Source organism: Macrotis lagotis, chromosome 7, assembly GCF_037893015.1.
Source record: "Macrotis lagotis isolate mMagLag1 chromosome 7, bilby.v1.9.chrom.fasta, whole genome shotgun sequence".
Classification (NCBI taxonomy): domain Eukaryota; kingdom Metazoa; phylum Chordata; class Mammalia; order Peramelemorphia; family Peramelidae; genus Macrotis; species Macrotis lagotis.
In genome coordinates this window covers 216082826-216108543 of record NC_133664.1, presented here as the reverse complement: position 1 = coordinate 216108543, position 25718 = coordinate 216082826, and the positions used below count along the sequence as shown (strand labels likewise).

General features: G+C 35.2%; 1 protein-coding gene and 1 pseudogene across 7 annotated transcripts in view; one reads left to right on the top strand and one right to left on the bottom strand.

The window, feature by feature from the left end:
* Nucleotides 1–25718, top strand: part of ABCD2 (ATP binding cassette subfamily D member 2) — a 177112-nt gene that overhangs the window by 134789 nt on the left and 16605 nt on the right. For 5 of the 7 annotated variants that reach the window (XM_074194855.1, XM_074194863.1, XM_074194861.1 and 2 more), the window contains one exon: nucleotides 871–955. The exons of 1 other annotated variant lie outside the window; for it this stretch is intronic. In XM_074194855.1, coding sequence (XP_074050956.1) covers nucleotides 871–955 — 85 coding nt within the window. Of the gene's footprint in view, nucleotides 1–870; nucleotides 960–25718 lie in introns of those variants that run through there. One more of the 7 variants, XM_074194857.1, reaches the window with a different exon arrangement.
* LOC141493463 (calcyclin-binding protein-like) lies at nucleotides 5832–6971 on the bottom strand (annotated as a pseudogene).

The window sequence follows — 25718 nt, the reverse complement described above, 5'->3', positions numbered from 1 at the left end:
TAATTTAAATCACTAATAATCAAGCAACAATCATTTATTAAGTGCCTACTATTGTCAGGAATTATGTTAGTTGTATGAATATGAAACCAAAGAAAGTGATAGCAAAAATGCATACAAGACAAGGAATTAAAAAGAGGGCTAAGGGTCTAAATTTCTTGCAGTGAAATTTTAGCTATTGTAATGTTTATTTTCTTGTTTAAAACTATTGGTTTCCTTCTTCAGTTTTTTAATGTTCTCATTTTAGAGATTTGAAATTATTTTTAATTAGACCTTTTTCTGATAGTCAATAAACATACCTGCTAAGTTTCTTTTTTTCTCTTTTCTTTCCACCCCCAGGTTCCTTGAGGCAAAACTATGACCACATAGTCATATAGTAATGGTCACAAGGACCCATGTCCTCTGATTTTTAGGCCAGCACTTTTTTCATTGTACTCTACATATATTTTTTCTTTTTAAGTTATATTTTAAATGAATTTTAAGGCCTTAGCATTAGAATATTTTTGAATTTCAAGAAGTATAAAAAGATTGTTTGATCTAATGTTCAAATAAGCTAACCTTTCAGTGTCACTCTTATATCTGTCCTCCAGAATAATATTTGTACTTACTATCTGATAAGAATATTTTAAGAATTTTAAAGTAATAATAAAATTAATTGGGTTAATGCTTAGAATTCTTAGTAAAATAAATCATAAAGAAAAATGAGATTTCATTTTGCATTGATAATATTCTGTGCATGTAACCCATATGGAACTATTTTATATTTAATTTGATAATAACTAAGCCCTACAAATAACTCAAGGAAGGAAACTATTGCTAATGATAGGTTAAAAAATCAATAAAATATATTTTTTTAACATGTGTTTTTGAAAGGGTGGGATGCTATCATGGATTGGAAGGATGTCCTCTCAGGAGGAGAGAAGCAGAGAATGGGCATGGCTCGGATGTTCTATCATAAGTAAGTACATATACTATTTTGCTCATTAAAGCATTATTGCAAAAATCAAAAACAAAACTTTTGGGGAAGGAAGATTAGTAGGATATACATCCCTTAATCAAGCAACAGTAGTTATTTAAAATAATATTTAAATGCTATAAAATTGTTTTTATAAAGCATTCTATCACTGAGGTTATATTTATATTATATTTATAAATATATTGCATTATATATACATAAAATGTATCTATATACATTTTATATATTACATTATACATTTCTTACTTTAAAAAGTAAGTAACCCCTGTCTTCAAGGAAATTTTATTCTCTTGTGAGTGTGGGGGGAATTATAAATTGGGGGAATAATAAACAAATTCAGAATAAATACAAGATGGTTTACCATCAGGTTAACAATTAGGAAAAGAATCAAGAAAATACTTTCTGAATAAGATGACTCTTAAGCTGAACCTTGAATGTAGATTTTTTAGGGAAATTGAAAAAGGATATGTAGTGAATGAGTGAGACAGAAAAGTTAAGAATAATTCCAAGGCTTGAACCTGAGGGCCTAGGAGACTGTAATTCATAGGAAATTAGCAGGATGAGTAAGTTTGAGGGGAAAGACAATGGGTTCTGACTTGAACAACTTGAATTTAAAATACCTAAGGACACATTCAGATGGAAATATCTAGCAAACAAAGCTCAGAAGAAAGGGAAGGGACATATGTATATATCTGGGAATTTTCTGAATAGAATTAATTGAATCTATTTATAGACTTTCCCTTTAATAATCTTTGTCATTTCCTCTTCTGTTTTTTTTCCTATAGTAGAGAATACCCATGTTTCCTACTCCATCCCCCCTTTTCCTAAATCACAAAATAATTCTATTATTTTTCTTGACAAATGTTATGAAGCAATCTAAATGGATGGAATTATTTGATTTATTATAGTGTATAGAGTACTGTATTCTTGTCCAACAAATTGGCTAATATATGGGTCATCTTTAGGTCAATTCTAAAATCACAATGCAAAGCAGAACCTGGTTATTAAATTTAATTAACCATATTAATTCACAGAATTTTCCACTTTTAGACTGTTGAGTACATTTTGTTTCTTATTGTCTTTGTCAAGAATACCTAATCACTATTTTGTTATTGTTGTTGCTATTATTGTATTCCTATCTTTTTGATGGGAATCAGACAGAAATGATCTTGGGACAAGTCACTATTCTGAAGTTAACTGGTTGATATTTAATAAGAACCATTACATAGGTAGATAAAAATCTCTGTGGAGTGAAATGAAGCTCATTTTCTATGATATCATTGCAAGTATCCTCATGTTTCCAAATGATTCTTCAAATTTAAGATTCAGAGTTTTGAATGGTAAAAGAATTCACGTACATCCCTGGGATTTAAAACTTCTCAAGATTTATTATAGAAGCTTGCAAAGTGTACAGATTCTTTTCTCTCTTGGAGAAGCAACAAACACTTTGAAAGTAGAAGTGAATAGCAAAAGGCTAAGTGAGGTTTGTTTGAGAGAGACAGAGGAAGACAGAGAAAGACAAAGAGAAACAGTCAGTTAAAACTAGCTGGGCAGAGACTTTGGAGACTACATGCCATGAGGGGAGTTTAGGCCAATTTATTATAGTCTTGTCCATTTTCTGGGTACTGAAGGGTGTGGAGACTGTGTGCAAAGGGGAAATCCTTCCCCCCTCTTATATGACCAAAATTAGGCAAAAAGTTGGAAGCTGGGGCATGGGAATGAGGAGACAAGTTTTACATTTAATAAAGGAACAATAGGAGTCAATTTACATCACAGGAGCAGATAATATTTTTACAAAGTTTAACTGTATAAAGGATTACAAAATCTGTTTCCAATTACAAATCTCCTTCATTTAGATCTCCCTGCATCATTTCTTCCTCAAATTATTGAGACCCAGATTTACCTGGACCTTTCAGGGTTCATTTGAAGGTGAATGCATTGCATTGTAAACTCAACTGAGGTAAAGTCCACAGGATGGTGGCTATTCAGACTGGTAAACTGGTTGGCATCCTGAAGAGGCCACTATTGGAGATGTACAGCTGGTAACCTAGAGAAACAAACCTTAGGAAAAAAGATTGAGCAAGCAATATCAGGGAAGGCTATTTTTATTTATTTATTTTTATTTTTTAAAGATTTTATTTATTTGGGGTTTTACAATTTTTCCCCTACACTTACTTCCCCCCCCCCCCAGAAGGCAATTTCTTGGACTTTACATTGTTTTCCATGGTATACATTGATCCAAATTGAATGTGATGAGAGAGAAATCATATCCTTAAGGAAGAAACATAAAGTATAAGAGATAGCAAGATCAGACAATGATATCAGTTTTTTTTCCCTAAATTTAAGGTAATAGTCCTTGGGCTTTGTTCAAACTCCACAGTTCTTTCTCTGGATACAGATGGTATTCTCCATTGCAGAGAGCCCCAAATTGTCCCTGATTGTTGCACTGATGGAATGAGTAAGTCCATCAAGGTTAATCATTGCCCCCATGTTGCTGTTAGGGTATACAGTGTTTTTTTGGCTCTGCTTATCTCACTCAGCTTCAGTTCATGCAAATCCCTCCAGGTTTTCCTGAATTCCCATCCCTCCTGGTTTCTAATAGAACAATAGTGTTCTACCACATACATATACCACAGTTTGTCTAAGCCATTCCCCAATTGAAGGGCGTTTACTTGATTTCCAATTCTTTGCCACCACAAACAAGGCTGCTATGAATATTTTTGTACAAGTGATGTTTTTACCCTTTTTCATCATCTCTTCAGGGTATAGACCCAGTAGTGGCATTGCTGGGTCAAAGGGTATGCATATTTTTGTTGCCCTTTGGGCATAGTCCAAATTTCTCTCCAGAAAGGTTGAATGAGTTCACAGTTCCACCAACAGTGTAATAGTGTCCCAGATTTCCCACAACCCTTCCAACAATGATCATTATCCTTTCTGGTCATATTGGCCAGTCTGAGAGGAGTGAGGTGGTACCTCAGAAAAGCTTTAATTTGCATTTCTCTAATAAGTAATGATTTAGAGCAGTTTTTCATATGACTATGGATTGCTTTGATCTCCTCATCTATAAATTGCCTTTACATATCCTTTGACCATTTGTCAATTGGGGAATGGCTTTTTTTAAAAAAATAAGACTCAGTTCTCTATATATTTTAGAAATGAGTCTTTTGTCAGAAACATTAGTTGTAAAGATTGTTTTCCAGTTTATTACATTTATTTTGATCTTGGTTACAGTGGTTTTGTCTGTGAAAAAACCTTTTAATTTAATGTAATTGAAATCATCTAGTTTGTTTTTAGTGAAATTCTCTATCTCTTCTTTAGTCATAAACTGCTTCCCTTTCCATAGATCTGACAGGTAAACTAGTCAATGATCTTCTAGTTTGCTTATAGTATTTTTTTTATATCTAAATCCTGTATCCATTTGGATCTTATCTTGGTATAGGGTGTGAGGTGTTGGTCTAATCTAAGTTTCTTCCATACTAACTTCCAATTATCCCAGCAGTTTTTATCAAAGAGGGAGTTTTTATCCAGGTGGCCTGACTCTTTGGGTTTATCAAACGGCAGATTACTATAATCCTCTCCTGCTTTTACACCTAGTCTATTCCACTGGTCCACCACTCTATTTCTTAGCCAGTACCAGACAGTTTTGATGACTGATGCCTTATAATATAATTTTAGATCAGGTAGGGCTAAGCCACCAAGAATACTATTTTTTTTTAAATCCCAGAAGGTCTACAAAGAACAAGAATTATACTTATGATCCTAAGCCAGTATCAGAATATTTTTCATAAGAACATGAGTTCCAATATAACACAGATTCATTAATGGTTGCCAGATTGAGTTGTAACCTAAACTTCAAGAATGGTATAAAACAAATGCATTGAATAATCATTTTAGAATTGCACTTGTCCAAAAGTGGTTACTTGAAATAAAATTTTCTTATTTAACTTTAGCCTTGTTTAGAATGAACAAAAATTGTAGCTGAAGAATGATTGATATCTCCTTTAAAGTGGTTAAAAATAGGCCAATAGGAGACTAAATATTTGCCAATTGTATAGAATTCCAATGGCTCACTCTTATGCTTAATTATGGAGCCCCTGGCATGATTGTGGCAGTTTACTATTAAAGAACACACAGAGACACAAGGATATGTTCTCTTAAACATATATTAGATGTCCATTACAGGCTGACATCATACAGAAAATTTTTTCAATGAGCCAGGTTCCAGGTAAGGATCCTACCTCAGCTGAGGCTGAGAGTCATTCTCTCAAAGGCCCCTTCTATTTATTAGGCTTCATTGATATACTGTTCTCATTCTGTTTTAACATACTTGATATTGTGATATAACAATTACCAGAGCTTTGGGTGACTTGATCACTAAAGGAATCAGACTATGCCAGACTATGATTAGGATTGGGTATCAGCAAAGAGATTCAGAGAAAAAATATAATTAATTTTATCAATCATTGCTCCTGTACCTAAAAACAGAGCTGTAAATAAAATATGTTAAGCAAAACTTGGGATATAAAAATATAATAATCCTAGTTCACATTTGAAACTGGATTTTTTAAATTTTTTTTTATTTTTTCTTTATTTTATTGTTATCAACTGTTTAATTCAGGAAGAATTTGAGATTAGTTCTCGCCACTAGAGGCTTATTTGCTCACTCAATTTTGAATTGTTTGAAGTTTTAGTTTTTCAAGTAATTCCCTAATATTTATAGATAGTAATTAAGTTCATCTTTTAAAACTTCAATCAAGTCTTTTATAACAATCAAAATAGCAGTAACTGAAAATTCAATTTCCCCTTTCCCTGTTCCTTGAGCAGCAAGGGTCAATTTATAACCACAACCTATACAGGCTCACACCTCAAGTTTTATAACTGCTCTTCCTAAAATATCAAGTTGAAAGACTAAAGATCCATGCCAACCTTGAAGGAAAAGCAAGTTTACTGTGATTGTAGGTTCAACCCTTTAATTGTGCAGATGAACACTAGAGATAATGAATATATAACTTTTTAATTAGCAAGACTTTTTTTTTGACATTTAAGTGAGGAAACAATGACCCTCTCTCCTTGCACACAAAAACCAGGGCACTAAGGCAACCTTCCTTGAAAGAAATGTTTTAAAATAAGCATATTTTATTTTAAATAAATCCTCCAGCATGAAATGGAAAGAGTTCATGGTCTTTGCTTGGAAGAATGCTGTGTAAACAATATACTTGTGAAATGCATCCGTGCAGCTCAGCAATAGTTCCTTATTGGAAAGGATTTTTCCATATTGGTGGCTGAAAGGACATTTTTGTCTTAAAATTCATTCTCTCCTTTAGCTTGTTTCTCCCTTGACTCTCCCCAGGCTTTATTAATAGTTCTCGTCATTTCATCATCTCCATCTTCATAAATTTTCTTCAAAACATTCATCAACCCCTCACTAGGATCTGTGTCATTATCAAAGGAAGATTTTTCCTTTTCTTTGCATACTTTCTCCACCTGGGTCAGGTAATCCCATTTCTGTTCCTGCTTCTTTTTGCATAATACAAGAACTGTATCAGTCTTGATCTTTCTTGAACTAGCTTCTGCAGAGATGGGCTTCAAAAGGTTGTTGACTGTCATAGAGTAATTTTTCCCATTGAGATTCTTTACAAGCACTTCAAATGACCTCTCTTCGAACTGCACCTGTACATTTTCAGTGGGGACTTGATGAACACCATTTAAAGTGATATAGATTTTCACATATTTATCTGATTGATCCCATCCATAATTGTCGATTTTCACCGTGTACCCAGTTGAAATGGGGGCAACCACAGCAGCTGGTTTCTCATTATCAATGGTTTCTCCTTTCTCATGTCCTTTCTGCTTTGTCTTGTGCTTGATTTCTGTCTCTAACTTGGTCTTTAGGACATCACGGATTCTTTTCCTACTGGCCTTTCCCCAGAAACTCCTTCACTTCTTCCAGGTCTTTCCGTAGCTCCTCCAGGGCTGGGGCCATGGCTCGCTGCCACCACCAGGAGCTGCTTGAGCCGCCTTCCCGCAGAGAGCTGGTCCGGGAGTGCCACACGACCAGGGCTGGCTGCTCCCGCCTGCCGCCAGCCGCTGCTGCCCACCTAGGGTGAAACTGGATTTTTATAAAAGCAACTTTTTATAATGAACTCATTTAGATATTAACCATGTTTAGAACAGATACATATATATCATTGCTCTTAGAATTTTTAAAACCTTTAGAATATTAGGTGACTTTAAATTTCCAACATGTGTTTTTTTATTCCAGTAGTAAGAACAGCCAGGTCAATCTTCCCCTTCTCCCCCCACCCCCAACTCAAATTCTTAAAGTCAAAGCTTTAAGGGAATGGGATTGATTAACCCACATGAAGGGAGGAGGCCGTTCATCCCTGCCCCCTCCTCCCCAACCCAGGGAGAAAGTATGGGGGTTCCCTAAACTAGCTATGGGGCTAGACCAAGATTTGGGAATTTTACCTGATTAGTTGTGCAGATTACATTGCAGTTGGGACATGGATTAAGTTGCTGGGTCCTTGGAGTAAGAACTCACCCCTCTCCAGACCCCGCAGCCATTTCGAGAGAGGATTGCAGAGAGTGAGAAAGCGAGAGAGAGAGAGAGAGAGAGAGAGAGAGAGAGAGAGAGAGAGAGAGAGAATGAGAGGGAGAAGCGAAACACAGACTGAGCCATAAACGAGAGGTTGTCCTTCAGGAGTGGAGAGAGAACTAGCCAATATACGTCTCAGAAATGCCAAACTCTCAAGACTAGTTATGCTACTCAAAGCCTCAAAGGCCACAAACTTAATCTTCAGAGCATGTCTTCACTGACTGTGCCCCATATACACAGCAGGCACCTTACTGGACCCTATCCAACACAACAGACCCCTTATAGGCCATGCCTAACAGAAGGTGACCCCAATACTGGAGTCCCAATTATTGGCTAGTCAAACCCAAGCTTGCAGTCTCACTCAAATGGCTGGATCAGCTGTACTCCCTCACAAACTCCTGGGAGTAAGAGAGGAGCCAGGAGAATGTGTCCTAAGAAACCAATTTGGCCTGATCTAGGAAAGGTAACTTGGTTCAGAGTTTCTCTCACCTCTTAGATGTCTGAACAGCTCCAGGGAGATTCAGTGTCCATTTGTGGTTTGCCAAAATGTTTCTGGATGATTGATGTCACCAAATTTAAGATTAAGAGTTTTGAATGGTGAAAGAATTCATGCACGTCCCTGGGATTTAAAACTGCTCAGGATTTGTTATAGAAGCCTACAAAGTACACAGATTAAAACCTTTTTCTCTCCTGGAGAAGCAACAAGCACTTTGAGGACAGAAGTGAATAACAAAAAGACTAACTGAGGTTTGTTTGGGAGACAGACAGACAGAGAGAGAGAGAGAGAGAGAGAGAGAGAGAGAGAGAGAGAGAGAGACAGGAAGAGCCAGCTGGGTTGAGACTTTGTAGTCTGAATGCCATGATAGGAGTTTAGGCCAGGTTTTTATAGTCTTGCCCATTTTCTGGGTACTGAAGAATCTGAAGACTGAAGACAAAGTAAAGCTCCCTCTTCCCTTACATGACTGAAACTAGGCAAAAGGTTGGAAGCTTATGGACTAGGAATGAGGAGACACTACAAATTTTACATTTAACAGTGGAAGTCAATTTACATCATAGGAGCAGATATCATTTTTCAAAGTTTAACAGTATAAATCTGTTTCCAAGTACAAATCTATATCCATAACTCCCTGCATCTCTCAAATAGTGGGTGGGATGAATGGAATGATATGCAACTCATTCTCTTCACATAAGATTTTGATCTCCTCTATTAAGTCTCTACATTTTGAAAATTTTTCATCCCTCATAGTTTGGAGATTATGAATATTTAATATGATAATATCTACTTTTTGAATTCACACTTCATTTGAAGAAATTTTAGGGTTTTTTTAGTTTTTTAGTTTTTTAGTTTTTTTTTTGCAAGGCAAATGGGGTTAAGTGGCTTGCCCAAGGCCACACAGCTAAGTTATTAGTAAGTGTCTGAGGCCAGATTTGAACTCAGGGACTCCTGACTCCAGGGCCGGTGCTCTATCCACTGCACCACTTAGCCATCCCCGAAGAAATTTTAAAAAGGTTATTTAATATGTGTGGAAATGTAAGGATAGAAAAGCAGAAATGTGCTCAGTCTAGGTTGACAGTGTCCGGTGCTATTAATCCAGAGATCTTAAAAACAGTTGGAACCTGGTATATGTAAGGCTGCACCAAACCTGATGGAGCCATTTCTGTCCCTTCAGAAATCACTTAGATGGGAACTGATTGAACTCTCCAGCATGGAAGATGATGAGACAACTTTTAGGTTCAGCCCTCTAAGAATCTACTATCAAATGATAAGAAATCAGAGAGTGAACAATAAAGGAACATAAGGAAAAAAATACTGAATATACCAAAGATACCAGGATGAAGACAACTCAACTAAAACCTATTAGGATAAACAATAAATCAACAGGAAACTTATTATAAACAGGAGGCCTCTATTGAAGCAGTACACAGAGACAATGTGTAATCTTTTGAAGCTTTTCTCTATTGTGGAGGATGTTCTTCATTCCCTATATTTACTAAACCACTGTACTCAAAGGTCATGTCCTTTTGGGCAGGATAGATGTAGTATGCCACCTAAATGCAAAGAGTACTGTCTCAACCACTCCAAAGAGATCATCCCTGTGGCATACACATTGGAGAATATCCTGAACCAGGTGTAAAACCACTCCTCAAGCACAACCCTTTTCTTGTCCACCAAAAAGGTGTTTAAGGGTATTCCCATGAGTTCCTTCTTCCTTTTCCTTCTTTGATTTTCCCTTCAACTAGAAGCAAACTATCTCTCTCTTGCTCTTTCTTTCTCTCAGCTCCCCATGTGTCTAGAACAATATGACACCAGCTCCAGGAGACTGGATCTTTCTTGATCTAAGCTTATCTCTGTTCTCTCTCTCAGTTTTTCTTCTCTTTTCTCTTTTTTAGCTTGAGTACTTTCTTTCTAGCTTATTACCAACATGGCTCCAGCTCCATGCTGGATTTGCATGGGTCTAAGCCCACTAATTTCTGTCACTGTTTCCATTTTCTTTCCTCTTTCCTTTAAACCATTTAGTCTCAACTTTTGTTAATAAGCCTGTCCTTTAAGTAGCTCACTATCTTGCTACCTCTCCAGAGAGCTTCACATGTGAGCTGTTTGTAGTTACCTTTGAACTTTATGTAGTAACTTGTGAACTTTCTGTAAAAGTATGTGAAATTGTAGTAACCTGTGAATTATTTAACTTTTTTTTTTTTTAACTCTGGGGTCAGGTTGTCTATCTGTGAGTTTTTCATTTAGAACAAGCCCCTTTTCTCTGAGGTCATCTCATTTTCCCATCTAAGACCTACCTCTAAATGAATCTAAAAATCTGGTAAAATTTTGAGATAAAGGAAAATAACTTAATACCTCATAAGAAGAAGATTCTGTGGCTATCCCAGAAAATATGAAATTATAATTCTATATTTATGAATTTTTTGAGAGAAATAAGGATCATGAAAGCAGAATTCATAGCCTGAAATAGTTGGGAAAAATTTGAATTCATGGTGTAGGTTTCTGTAAAGAAAAAAAACAACAAATAATTGGGAATTTGAATATATAGGAAAAAGCAATAATGTTAAAAGAACTTTTGATCTCAATGTTAGTATAACATTAATCTTTAAGATAGCATATATGGCTATGACATAGATCATAGGAATCACAGAAAGCAATGACAAATCAAGAAACTTGAATATTATATAAATAATACAAGTATATTAATAACATTTCATATTATTGATATGATATAAAGAAATAATATGTGATTAATCCAAGAAAACTGCTTAAAACTTGTGAACACAAAAAGCAACATGCAAATCAAAAGAATCCACAAATTGCTTCCTGAAGAAAAAAAAGTCTATACTCCAAACTCCAAGACTGTATCAACAAACATTTAAATCATGTCTCTAAGCAATTATTATTTCAAGCACTTTTTAAAGTCTAAAAATATGGTATTTAAATATAATAATTCTGATGACAAATTGCAAATTCTGCAAGAGTGGGAAAACAAAGTCTTAAAATGGAAAGGAAAATATTTTGAATTATTCAACTATTCTGTACCTACCATAAACTGTAAAAGGGGATGAAATAATGTGGTCTGAAGAGCAGAGGAACTTAAGATGCAAACCATAGAGGTATTCCTTTTAGACTTAATCTATTCCTTTTAGACCTAATTCCTTTTAGACCTTTAGAGCCTAATCAACAACAACAAAAAAGATGCATCAATAAAAGACTGGGATTTAAGGTATCACTTAAAAAAAATCCCAGACATAGACAGATTATTTATTTTGAAAACACTTCAGAAAGCAAAAGTACAAGAAAGATAAAATGCTGCATCCAAGGAAACTACAAGTGATAAAATAAATTATCTCAGAAACAGGAGGGGAAAATTGCCTAAAAACAGTAATACTCTTAATAGTATTTAAACACATGCAACAGCAGCAGTAGCAGGAGCTGCAGAAGGATCATTCAGAGATTTTCTTCCTAAAAGTACATAAAGAAAGTGAAAGCACAACTTCAATAGCAGTGATGGTGAAGGAACAGACCTGAAACTCCATAAGTTAAATTTCATAAAACCCTTCCTACAATATGAAAGAATTTTTTTTTGGAATTAAACTTGAATAGAATGGCTCATAGAAGGAGAGAAAGGAAGAATGGGAGAGAGGAAGGTGTGATATACCTTAACAAAGTCAATGTTAAGTACTGAAGGAAAAAAATCACAATTACCTCTTACAAATAAAAGGGGCTATGGGTAAATTGGTGAAGTGGCAAAAATGGAAATTGAAATGGGTGGAAAGGGGAAAATTTCTTTTTTTTTGCTTTCTTTTTTAAATTTTTTTCTTTTTTATTAAAGATTTTATTTATGGGGGTGTCTAGGTGATACAGTGGATAAGAGTGGAGTCAGGAGTACCTGAGTTCAAATGTGACCTCAGACACTTAATAATTACCTAACTGTGTAGCCTTGGTCAAGCCACTTAACCCCATTTGCCTTGCAAAAAAAAAAAGCCTAAAAAAAGATTTTATTTTGAGTTTTATAATTTTTCCTCTAATCTTACTGCCCTCCCCCCACTCCCCACAGAAAGCAATTTGTCAGACTTTACATGGTTTCCATGTTGTACATTGATCCAAATTGAGTGTGATGAGAGAGAAATCATATACTTCAGGAAGAAACATAAAGTATAAGAGATAACAAGATCAGACAATAAGATATCCGATTTTTTTCCTAAATTAAAGGAAATAGTACTTGCACTTTGTTCAAACTCAATGATTTTTTATCTGGTTAGAGATGGTATTCTCCATTGCAGAGAGCCCCAAATTGTCCCTGATTGTTCCACTGATGAAATGAGTGAGTCCATCAAGGTTGATCATCGCCCCCATTTTGCTGTTAGGGTGTACAGTGTTTTCCTGGTTCTGCTCATCTCACTCAGCATCAGTTCATGCAAATCCCTCCAGGCTTCCCTGAATTCCCATCCCTCCTGGTTTCTAATAGAACAATAGTATTCCATGACACAACCACAGTTTGCTAAGCCATTCCCCAATTGAAGGACATTTACTTGATTTCCAATTCTTTGCCACCACAAACAAGGCTACTATGAATATTTTTATACAAGTGATGTTTTTACCCTTTTTCATCATCTCTTCAGGGTATAGACCCAGTAGTGGTATTGCTGGGTCAAAGGGTATGCACATTTTTGTTGCCCTTTGGGCATAGTCCAAATTTCTCTTCAGAAAGGTTGGATGAGTTCACAGTTCCACCAACAATGTAATAGTGTCCCAAATTTCCCACAACCCTTCCCACAATGATCATTATCCTTTCTGGTCATATTGGCCAGTCTGAGAGGAGTGAGGTGGTACCTCAGAGAAACTTTAATTTGCATTTCTCTAATAAGCAATGATGTAGAGCAATTTTTCATATGACTATGGATTGCTTTGATCTCCTCATCTATAAATTGCCTTTACATATCCTTTGACCATTTGTCAATTGGGGAATGGCTTTTTTAAAAAAAAATAAGACTCAGTTCTCTGTATATTTTAGAAATGAGTCCTTTGTCAGAAACATTAGTTGTAAAGATTGTTTCCCAGTTTATTACATTTCTTTTGATCTTGGTTACAGTGGATTTGTCTGTGCAAAAAACCTTTTAATTTAATGTAATTGAAATCATCTACTTTGTTTTTAGTGAAGCTCTCCATCTCTTCCTTAGTCATAAACACTTCCCTTTCTGACAGGTAAACCAGTCCTTGATCTTCTAATTTGCTTGTAGTATTTTTTTTATGTCTAAATCCTGTATCCATTTGCATCTTATCTTGGTATAGGGTGTGAGGTGTTGGTTTAATCTAAGTTTCTTCCATACTAACTTCCAATTTTCCCAGCAGTTTTTATCAAAGAGAGAGTTTTTATCTCAATAGCTGGACTATTTGGGTTTAATCAAACAGCAGATTACTACAATCATTTCTTGCTGTTGTACCTAGTCTATTCCACTGGTCCACCACTCTATTTCTTAGCCTATACCAGACAGTTTTGATGACTGATACTTTATAATATAATTTTAGATAGGGCATTTTAGATAAGCCCCCTTCTTTTGCACTTTTTTTCATTAAATCCATGGAAATTCATGACTTTTTTGTTTCTCCATATGAATTTACTTACAACTTTTTTTTAACTCATTAAAGTAATTTTTTTGGAATTTTGATTGGTAGGGTACTAAACAGGTAGTTTAGTTTTGGTAGAATTGTCTTTTTTATTATATTAGCTCTACCTATCCATGAGCAGTTGATATTTGCCCAGTTATTTAAATCGGATTTAATTTGTGTGAGAAGTGTTTTATAATTGTTTTCAAAAAGTTTTTGAGTCTGCCTTGGCAGATAGACTCCCAGGTATTTTATATTGTCTGAGGTTATTTTGAATGGGATTTCTCTTTCTAGTTCTTTCTGCTATATCTTGCTAGTCATATATAGAAAAGTTGAGGATTTATGAGGGTTTATTTTATATCCTGCAACTTTACTAAAATTGCTAATTGTTTCCAGTAGTTTTTTGGGTAATTTCTTGGGATTCTCTAGGTATACCGTCATGTCATCTGCAAAGAGTGAGAGTTTTGTCTCTTCCTTCCCAATTATAATTCCTTCGATTTCTTTTTCTTCTCTAATTGCTGAAGCTAACATTTCTAATACAATATTGAATAGTAGTTGTGATAATGGGCACCCTTGTTTCACCTCTGATCTTACTGGGAATGCCTCTAGCCTCTCCCCATTGAATATAATGCTTGTTGATAGTTTCAGATAGATACTGTTAATTATTCTAAGGAGTAGTCCATTTATTCCAAAGCTCTCTAGTGTTTTTAGTAGGAATGAATGCTGTATTTTGTCAAAAGCTTTTTCAGCATCTATTGATATGATCATATGATTTCTGATAGGTTTGTTGTTGATATAGTTGAGTATACTAACAGTTTTCCTAATATTGAACCAACCCTGCATTCCTGGGATGAATCCTACTTAGTCAAAATGTATTATCCCAGCGATAATTTGTTGTAATCGTTTTGTTAAGATTTTATTTAAGATTTTTTGCATCTATATTCATCAGGGAGATAGGTCTATAATTTTCTTTCTCTGTTTTAACTCTTCCTGGTTTAGGTGTCAGCACCATATTGGTTTTATAGGAAGAGTTAGGCAGAATTCCATCTTCCCTTATTTTCCCAAAGAGTTTATATAGAATTGAATCAATCATTCCTTAAATGTTTGGTAGAATTCACTTGTGAATCCATCAGGCCCTGGAGATTTTTTCTTACTCTGTTCAATGATGGATTTCTGAATTTCTTTTTCTGAGATATAGTTGTTTAGGTATTTAATCTCCTCTTCATTTAACCTGGGCAACTTATATTTTTGTAAATATTCATCCATTTCACTTAGATTATCTAATTTATTGGCATAGAGTTGGGCAAATTAATTTCAAATTATTACTTTAATTTTGTCCACATTGGTGGTGAATTCACTTTTTTCATTTATTATACTAGCAATTTGGTTTTCTTCTTTTTTTTAAAATCAAATTGACCAGAAGTTTATCAATTTTATTGATTTTTTCATAAAACCAACTTTCGGTTTTATTTATTAATTCAATATTTTTTTGCTTTCTATTTTATTAATTTCTCCTTTAATTTTTAGAATTTCTAATTTGGTATTTAATTGGGGATTTTTCTAATTTCTAATTTCTAATTTTTTAGTTGCATATTTAGTTCATTGATTTCCTCTTTCTCTAATTTATTCATGTATGCATTTAAAGATATAATATATCCCCTGATGCCACTTTGAGTGAATCCCATAGGTTTTGGTGTGTCGTTTCGTTATTGTCATTATCTAGGATAAAATGGTTAATTCTTTCTATAATTTGTTTTTTGGTCCATTCATTCTTTTTTTTTTTAGGTTTTTTTTTGCAAGGCAAATAGGGTTAAGTGGCTTGCCCAAGGCCACACAGCTAGGTAATTATTAAGTGTCTGAGACCGGATGTGAACCCAGGTACTCCTGACTCCAAGGCCGGTGCTTTATCCAGTACGCTACCTAGCGGCTCCACATTCATTCTTTAAAATGAGGTTATTTAGTTTCTAATTGGTTCAGCGTCTATATCTCCCTGGCCCAATATTACATATGACTTTTATTGCATTGTGATCTGAGAAAGATGCATTCACTATTTCTGCCTTTCTGCAGTTGATCATTACGTTTTTATGCCCTAGTACATGGTCAATTTTTGTATAAGTGCCATGTACTGCAGAGAAAAAGGTATATTCCTTTCTATCCCCATTCAGTTTCCTCCATAAGTCTATCATATCTAATTTTTCTAACAATCTATTTACCTCCTTAACTTCTTTCTTGTTTATTTTATGATTCAATATATCTAGATCTGAGAGCAGGAGGTTGAGGTCTCCCACTAGTAGAATTTTGCTGTCTATGTCTTCCTGTAGTTCTTTCAGCCTCTCCTCAAAGAATTTGGATGCCATCCCATTGGATGCATATCTATTCAGTATTGAAATCACTTTATTGTCTATGGTACCTTTTAAGAGTATATAATTACCTTCCTTATCTCTTTTAAAGCTATTTATTTTTGCAGCTGCTTTGTCTGAGAAAAGGATTGCTACCCCTGCTTTTTTCACTTCAGCTGAAGCAAAATATATTTTGCTCCAACCTTTTATCTTTTACTCTAAATGTATCTCTCTGCTTCAAATGAGTTTCTTGTAAGCAGCATATTATAGGATTCTGGAAAGGTGAAAATTTCAATTCACTGGGTGAGGAAGTACTTAGGGTACTTCTGAGATATAATCTTCAGGGATTTAGGGGAGGGGGATTATAGGGACATCTCCCTCTAAGAGAATATTATGTCTCAGTGAAAGAACATTCCATCTCAGGAAAAGTGGAATCCCTGGGGAAAACTAACATCCAGAGCAGTATTAAGGTATGGACATAAAGAGGAAATTTTTATGGCAAATAGGAAAAATTGGTCATGGGGAAGGCAAGAATAGCAATGATCAAGGAAACAGAGTGATGCACAAAAGAAAACTAGGGTGGGGGTGAGAGCTACAAGACTCAGAAAATTTACTTAATTAAAATTTATTTAGTATTTATTTTTCCTCAGTTACATGTAAAAACAATTTTTGATATTTATTTTTTAAAAATCAATCTAACAAAATAGCAAATGAACAAGGTAAAATCATAACAAAATCAGAAATAAAAAGAATAATTATAGCCTCTTATCTTTTAATAAAATATATTACATACACATAAAACTGAGACCTCAAAAGAGAGAAATACAGTCAAAAATATAAAATACTCAAACTAAGAGAAGATTAAATAGAGATCTTATCTAACCCAATCCCAGAAAAAAAAAAAGCTTAAAGAAAATACCAATAGGAGAAAAAAAAACCTCCTAGTCCTTATGATTTCACAGGAGAATTCTGTTAAATTTTTAAAACATAACTAGTAACTATACTAAGCAAGTGATTCTTAAAACTCAGAAAGAAAGCATTCTCCAAGCCTTTTTATTTATTTATTTAATTTATTTATTTGGTTTTTGCAAGGTAATAGGGTTAAGTGACTTACCCAAGGTCACACAGCTAGGTAATTATTAAGTAAATGAAGTCAGATTTGAACTGCCTTCTCCAAGTCCTTTTTTATCTGTCAAATATAGTTCTAATGCTAGGAAAGGTTAAAGCAGAAGGAGAGAATTGTAGACCAGTAGAATTAATATAAATTTTAATTTTTTAAAAAATAAAACTACTAGGCGGCTGCTAGGTGGCCCAGTGGATAGAGTACCGTCCCTGGAGTCAGGAGTACCTGAGTTCAAATCCGGCTTCAGACAGTTAATAATTACCTAACTGTGTGGCCTTGGACAAGCCACTTAACCCTTGCAAAATCCTTGCAAAAAAAAAAACCTAAAAAAATAAAACTACTGTTAAGTAGTCTATAGCAATTCACCAAGAGATCATCTATTTGACTTGTCTACTAGGGATGTGGCTAACTCAACATTAGGAAACCAATCATGTAATTAATCATATCAAAAATAAAGACATCCATAACGAGAAAATTATATCAATAGGTACATTACCATCAGTAATTATTATACTAATTTTGGCTTTTAAAAATACTTCATATGTATTAGCATAGAGGAACCATTTTTTTAAATATTATACAAACATCTGTCTAAAATGAAATACAAATATCATATGCAATGTTATTTTATTTTATTTTTTCTAATTACATACAAAGATAGTTTTCAATATTTATCTTTATTTGTAGGTTTTGTACTCCACTTTTTTCTACTTCCTTCCCTTCCCTTCCCCTCCCCAACTGGTAAATATAGAAATAAAGTAAGAATGTCCAATTATCATACTATCTATTTGACATAATTATAGCAATATTACCAATAGCTATAAGAGAAGGAAATTAAAATTATAAAGATGAACAGAGTGAAGATAAAACTGTCACTATTTGTTGATTATGGTTTACTTAGAAAACCTTAGGTAATTAACAAAGAAAATAGCTTCAGCATCTTTGGAGATTACAAAATGATCTACTTTGGCCCCAAAGTTTTAAAAAATGTTTGAATAATGATAATAATAATAGTAATAATAATAATAACGATCCAAGAGACAATCATAAAACAAAATCTAATAGAAGGGAAAGCCCCATTCAAAATAAAAAGAAATGAATGAAATATTTGAACATCAGTCTACTAAAACAGACAAAATACTTGTACAGATTCAATCACAAAATCCTCTTTAAAGAACCAAAGAACTTAAATAGCAGGAATAATAGTCAATGCTTATGACTGGACCATGTCAATATAATTTTTAAAAAATGCTCAAAAGGTTAATTATTATCTGATCATAAGACATCTTGTAACATTGTGATATTTTTCTATTTGAATGCAATTTTATTTTATTTTTTCCAATTATATGCAAAGATAGTTTTCAACATTCATATTTTTGTAAGTTTTTGAGTCTTACATATTTCTATATCCCTCTTTTCTCTCCCCACAAAGTAAATTTACCTGGAGCAAGATGGTGCCAATGCTGGGTCAGGAGGACCCAAATTCTTTTTATTTTTTATTTTTTTTATTTTTTATTTTTTATTTTTAAATTTATTTTTATTAAAGATATTATTTGAGTTTTACAGTGTTCCCCCCAATCTTGCTTCCCTCCCCCCAACCCCATGGAAAGCACTCTGTCAGTTTTTACTTTGTTTCCATGTTGTGCATTGATCCAAATTGGGTGTGGTGAGAGAAAAATCATATCCTTAAAGAAGAGAAGAGAAGTCTAAGAGGTAACAAGATCAGACAATAAGATATCTGTTTTTTTTCTAAATTAAAAGGAATAGTCCTTGCACTTTGCTCAAACTCCACAGCTCCTTAGCTGGATACAGATGGCACTCTCCTTTACAGACTGCCAAAAATTGTTTCCGATTGTTGCATTGATGGAATGAGCAAGTCCTTCAAGGTTGAACATCACTCCCATGTTGCTGTTAGGGTATACAGTGTTTTTCTGGTTCTGCTCATCTCACTCAGCATCAGTTCATGCAAATCCCTCCAGGCTTCCCTGAAATCCCATCCCTCCTGGTTTCTAATAGAACAATAGTGTTCCATGACATACATATACCACAGTTTGCTAAGCCATTCCCCAATTGAAGGACATTTACTTGATTTCCAATTCTTTGCCACCACAAACAGGGCTGCTATAAATATTTTTGTACAAGTAACGTTTTTACCCTTTTTCCTCATCTCTTCAGGGTATAGACCCAGTAGTGGTATTGCTGGGTCAAAGGGTATGCACATTTTTGTTGCCCTTTGGGCATAGTTCCAAATAGCTCTCCAGAAGGGTTTGATGAGTTCACAGCTCCAGCAACAGTGTAATAGTGTCCCAGATTTCCCACAACCCTTCCAACAATGATCATTATCCTGCCTGGTCATATTGGCCAATCTGAGAGGTGTGAGGTGGTATCTCTGAGAAGCTTTAATTTGCATTTCTCTAATAATTAATGATTTAGAGCATTTTTTCATATGGCTATGGATTGCTTTGATCTCCTCATCTGTAAATTGCCTTTGCATATCCTTTGACCATTTGTCAATTGGGGAATGGCTTTTTGTTTTAAAAATATGACTCAGTTCTCTGTATAATTTAGAAATGAGTCCTTTGTCAGAATGATTAGTTGTAAAGATTGTTTCCCAATTTGCTACATTTCTTTTGATCTTGGTTACATTGGTTTTATCTTGCAAAAGATTTTTAATTTAATGTAATCGAAATCATCTAATTGGTTTTTAGTGGTGTTCTCCAACTCTTCCTTAGTCATAAACTGTTCCCCTTTCCATAGATCTGACAGGTAGACTAGTCCTTGATCTTCTAATTTGCTTATAGTATTGTTTTTTATGTCTATGTCCTGTAACCATTTGGATCTTATCTTGGTAAAGGGAGTGAGGTGTTGGTCTAATCTAAGTTTCTTCCATACTAACTTCCAATTATCCCAGCAGTTTTTATCAAAGAGGGAGTTTTTATCCAGGTGGCCTGACTCTTTGGGTTTATCAAACAGCAGATTACTATAATCCTCTCCTGCTTTTACACCTAGTCTATTCCACTGGTCCACCACTCTATTTCTTAGCCAATACCAAATAGTTTTGATGACTGATGCTTTATAATATAATTTTAGATCGGGTAGTGCTAAGCCACCTTTCTTTGCTCTTTTTTTCATTAAGCTCCTGGCAATTCTTGACTTTTTATTTCTCCATATGAATTTACTTGCAATTTTTTCTAGCTCATTAAAGTAATTTTTTGGAATTTTGATTGGTAGGGCACTAAACAGATAGTTTAGTTTTGGTAGAATTGTCATTTTTATTATATTAGCTCTAGCTATCCATGAGCAGTTGATATTTGCCCAGTTATTTAATTTGTGTGAGAAGTCTTTTATAATTGTTTTCAAAAAGATTCTGAGTCTGTCTTGGCAAATAGACTCCCAAATATTTTATATTGTCTGAGGTTACTTTGAATGGGATTTCTCTTTCTACCTCTTCCTGCTGTTTCTTGCTAGGCATATATAGAAAAGTTGAAGATTTATGAGGGTTTATTTTATAACCTGCAACTTTGCTAAAATTGCTAATTGTTTCCAGTAGTTTTTGGATGATTTCTTGGGATTCTCTAGGTAGGCCATCATGTCATCTGCAAAGAGTGAGAGTTTTGTCTCTTGCTTCCCAGTTATAATTCCTTCAATTTCTTTTTCTTCTCTAATTGCTGATGTTAACATTTCTAATACAATATTGAAAACTAGTGGTGATAATGGGCACCCTTGTTTTACCCCTGATCTTATTGGGAATTCCTCTAGCCTCTCCCCATTGAATACAATGCTTGTTGATGGTTTCAAATAGATACTGCTAATTATTTTAAGGAACAGTCCATTTATTCCTACACTCTCTATTCTTTTTAATAGGAATGGATGCTGTATTTTGTCAAAAGCTTTTTCAGCATCTATTGATATGATTATATGATTTCTGATAGGTTTGTTCTTTATATAATTGAGTATACTAACAGTTTTCCTAATATTGAACCAACCCTGCATTCCTGGAGTAAATCCTACTTGATCATAATGTATTATCCTAGTGATGACTTGTTGTAATTGTTTTGCTAAGATTTTATTTAGGATTTTTGCATCTATATTCATCAGGGAACAGGGAAATAGGTCTATAATTTTCTTTCTCTGTTTTAACTCTTCCTGGTTTAGGTAACACTACCATATTGGTTTCATAGAAAGAGTTAGGCAGAATTCCATCTTTCCCTATTTTTCCAAAGACTTTATATAGGATTGGAACCAATTGTTCCTTAAATGTTTGTTAGAATGCATTTGTGAATCCGTCAGGCCCTGGATATTTTTTTTAGGGAGTTCAGTAATGGTTTGCTGAATTTCTCTTTCTGAGATCGGGTTGTTTAGGTATTTAAGATCTTCTTCATTTAACCTGGGCAAGTTATATTTTTGTGAATATTCATCCATTTCATTTAGATTATCAAATTTATTGGCATAGAGTTGGGCAAAATAATTTCAAATTATTACTTTAATTTCCTCCTCATTGGTGGTGAGTTCACCTTTTTCACTTATGATATTAGCAATTTGTTTTTCTTCTTTCTTCTTTTTTAATTAAACTGACCAGAGGTTTATCAATTTTATTGGTTTTTCCATAATACCAACTTTTGGTTTTATTTATTAATTCAATAGTTTTTTTTTGCTTTTGATTTAGCATTTAGAGCTGTAATATATCCCCTGACAGTTGATTTGAATGAATCCCATAGGTTTTGGTATGTTGTTTCATTATTATCATTATCTAGGATAAAATGGTTAATTCTTTCTATAATTTGTTTTTTGGTCCACTCATTTTTTAAAATGAGGTTATTCAGTTTCCAATTTGTTCTGGGTCTACATCTCCTTGGCCAAGTATTGCATATGACTTTTATTGCATTGTGATCTGAGAAAGATGTATTCACTATTTCTGCCTTTCTGCAGTTGATCATTAGGTTTTTATGTCCTAGTACATGGTCAATTTTTGTATAAGTGCCATGTACTGCAGAGAAAAAGGTTTATTACTTTCTATCCCCATTCAGTTTCCTCCATAAGTCTACCATATCTAATTTTTCTAGCAATCTGTTTACCTCCTTAACTTCTTTCTTGTTTATTTTGTGATTCGATTTATCTAGATCTGAGAGCAGGAGGTTGAGGTCTCCCACTAGTAAAGTTTTGCTGTCTATGTCTTCCTGTAGTTCTTTCAGCTTCTCCTCTAAGAATTTGGGTGCTGTCCCACTGCGTGCATATATATTCAGTATTGAAATAACTTTATTGTCTATGGTACCTTTCAGGAGGATAAATTTTCCTTCCTTATTTTTTTTAACGCTATGTATTTTTGCTACTGCTTTGTCTGAGAGAAGGATTGCTACCCCTGCTTTTTTAACTTCAGCTGAAGCAAAATATATTTTGCTCCAACCTTTTACCTTAATGTCTATGTATCTCTTTGCTTCAAATGAGTTTCTTTTAAGCAGCATATTGTAGGATTCTGGTTTTTAATCCACTCTGCTATTTGCTTATGTTTTAAGGGAGAGTTCACCCCATTCACATTCCAGGTTATGATTACTAATTCTTTATTGTCCCCTGTGCTATCTTCCCTCTGTTTGTATTTTTCCCCCTTCCCCCCCTTTATTCATATTCCCCAGTATTTTTTTTCTGAATACCACCCCCTTCAGTGTGTTTGCCCTTCTATATCACACCCTTCCCTTTCTTTCCCCTTTCCCTTTTTCCCTTTTCCCTTCCTTTCATTTTGTTATTTCCCCTTTATCCCCCCACTCCCCTTCCCTTTCTCAATCCCCTCCCTCCCCTTTTCCCCTTTTAATACTTGAAAGGTTAGATGTTTTATAAGATTACTGAGTATGTGTAGGTTGACTTTAAGCCAAGTCTGATAAGAAGATTCAGGTGTTTCTCCTCTGCTCCCTTCTTCCCCACCATTACCGTAGGTTTTTTTGTGCCTCTTAGTGTAATGGGATTTACCCCATTCAATCCCCTCCCTCCTCCCGTCTCTTTCTGTCCCCCTTTTTAAGGAGGTAGTGTTTTTTTAGATCATTCTATCTAAGTCATAGAAAATCCTGAGTGTCTGTCCCTTCTAGTTTAGTATATTTTATCGAATAGAGTCAAAATTCCTGAGAGTTATTAGAGTCTTTCTCCCAAGTGGGGTTAAAGCCAGTTACATCCCATTAGATAGCAGTCTCATCGTTAGGTCATGAATGTCCATCATTTCTGGCTAGGTGTATTTTCTCTGTTAGAGTTACAATTCTCAAGATTTATGAGGATCTTTTTCCCCCCCATGCTGGGATATAGGCAGTTTCAAGTTACTGGATTGCATTTTTTTTCCTTTTACTGCCTCCCCCCCCTTTTTTTTACCTTTTCATGTGTCTCTTGAACCTCCTGTTTGATGTCCAAATTTTCTGTTTAGCTCTGGTCTTTTCATCAGAAATTTTTGAAATTCTTCCATTTCATTAAATATACATCTTTTTCCCTGGAAGAGAAGGCTCAGCTTTGCAGGAAAGTAGATTCTTGGCTGCATTCCAAGCTCCCTTGCTCTTTGAAATATCTCATTCCAGGCCCTTCGATCCCTTAATGTTGATGCAGCCAGGTCCTACATGATCCTTACTGTGGCTCCTTGATATTTCAATTGTTTCTTTGCAGGATTTTCTCTTTTATCTGATAATTCTGGAGTTTGGACACAACATTCCTTGGTGTTTTCATTTTAGGATCTTTTTCTGGTGGGGATTGATGTACTCTTTCAATAACTACTGTGCCCTCCGATTCCATGATATCAGGGCAGTTTTTCGTCACTAGATCCTATAATATTAAGTCCAGGCTATTTTTCTCTTCAATGTTTTTAGGAAGTCCTATAATTTTCAGGTTGCCCCTCTTCAATCTGTTCTCGAGGTCAGTGGTTTTGTTGATGAGGTATTTTACATTTGCTTCTATTTTTTCTATTTTTTGATTTTGTTTAACTGACTCTTGCTGTCTCATGGAGTCATTAGTTTCTGTAGACTCCATTATTTTTTGGGGGGAGGAGTTTTCTTCATTAACCTTTTGCAACTCCTTTTCCAACTGGTCAATTCCACTTTTGAAAGAGCTTTCCATTTGACCAATTGAGGTTTTGAGAGAATTAATTTCTTTCTGCATTTGCTCATTTTAGGATCTGAGAGATTTATTCTCATTTTGTAGTTGTCCAGTTGATGATCTGAGAGATTTATTCTCCTTTTGTGTTTGTCCAATTTACTTTCTAAGGTTTTGTTTTCTTGTTGCCAAGGTATTAATTGTCTCTCCCAAATTTATAAGCTCCTTCCTTATTTCTTCAAGGAAGTCTTTCTGTGCTGGAGACCAGATTGTATTCTCCTCAGAGGTTCCAGGTCTCTCTGAGTTAGGGTCTTTCCCTTCCAGGAATTTTTCTATGGCTCCACCTTTCCACTGACCCTTCTTCATTTTGCTAAGACCTTGAGTTGTGGGGGGCTGGTTCACCTGGGCTTGGGATTGCTAAAGGCTTTACTCACTGGGTGCAGTTTCTCTGGCTGGCCAGTAGGAGGTGTTGGTTGCTTTCTCTGGAGTGTCTGACCTTGGTTGAGGCCTTCTACCTTTGCTTGAAGGGAGGAGTTGGAACTATTGAATTTTTTGCCTTCAATCAATGGTGGGCTTTACCCTGGCCTAAGGTCATTCCTCACTGGGCTGGTTCTTCTGCTCACACACCTGGGCCTGAGGCAGAAGTAGTTTGCATTTGTTTGTTTGGGAGGAGGTCTGAGCTGCAATGGGACCAGAGGAGCCCAGGATGGTGTCTGCAGCTCTCCTGCATCAGAACTCTACCCCGCAGCCTGGTCCCCAAGCTCCAGGGGGACAGCACCAACACCAGTGCCTCTGCTTCCCCGTGGACCCAAGCCCCTGTCATCCAGCCCCACCGCTGATCCAGCAGGTCTGGCTCTCGGGCCCTCCAACTCCTGGTTCCAATTCAGCTGTTAATCTGGCTGATCTAGGGCTGATCCTCCCTCTGAGCCCAGACTCACCCGCCCAAATTCAGCCAAAGCTGCTGCCAGAGACAAATCCTGAGGTAGATGTCCTTTCTCCTGGCTTTTCTTTGTGGGTTTTGTGGGTCGGATTTCTTTTAAGAGGTTTGTTTCATGTGATAGATGGGGAAGAGATCAGGAGACTTTAGAACTGTGCCTGTCTTCTCTCTGCCATCTTGGCCGGAAACTGGACCTGAATTCTATTCTGACTTCAGACACTTGACACTTACTAGCTATGGGATCTTGGACATGTCACTTAAATCGCCTTCTATCCAGGACCATCTGTAGTCATCGTGATTTATATCTCTCCCCTGAAACCAGATGATTCAGGAGGATAAAGTGATACTGATACAGCACCCACTCACTCAAATCTAATTCACTTGCTTGTCATGTCATCACCTTCCTGATATTGTGCTCTTCTTTGAGAATGAAAGATAAATCTCAATTTGCAATTTTAAAAAAAATCAAATGATCAAGGGGATACTTTATAGAACTCAGTTCTACAGCAAAATTCATTTGGAAATACAAGATTTAGAGTATCCACGGAAATAAGGAAAAAAGAAGGAATAAAGGAGCATTTCTAAT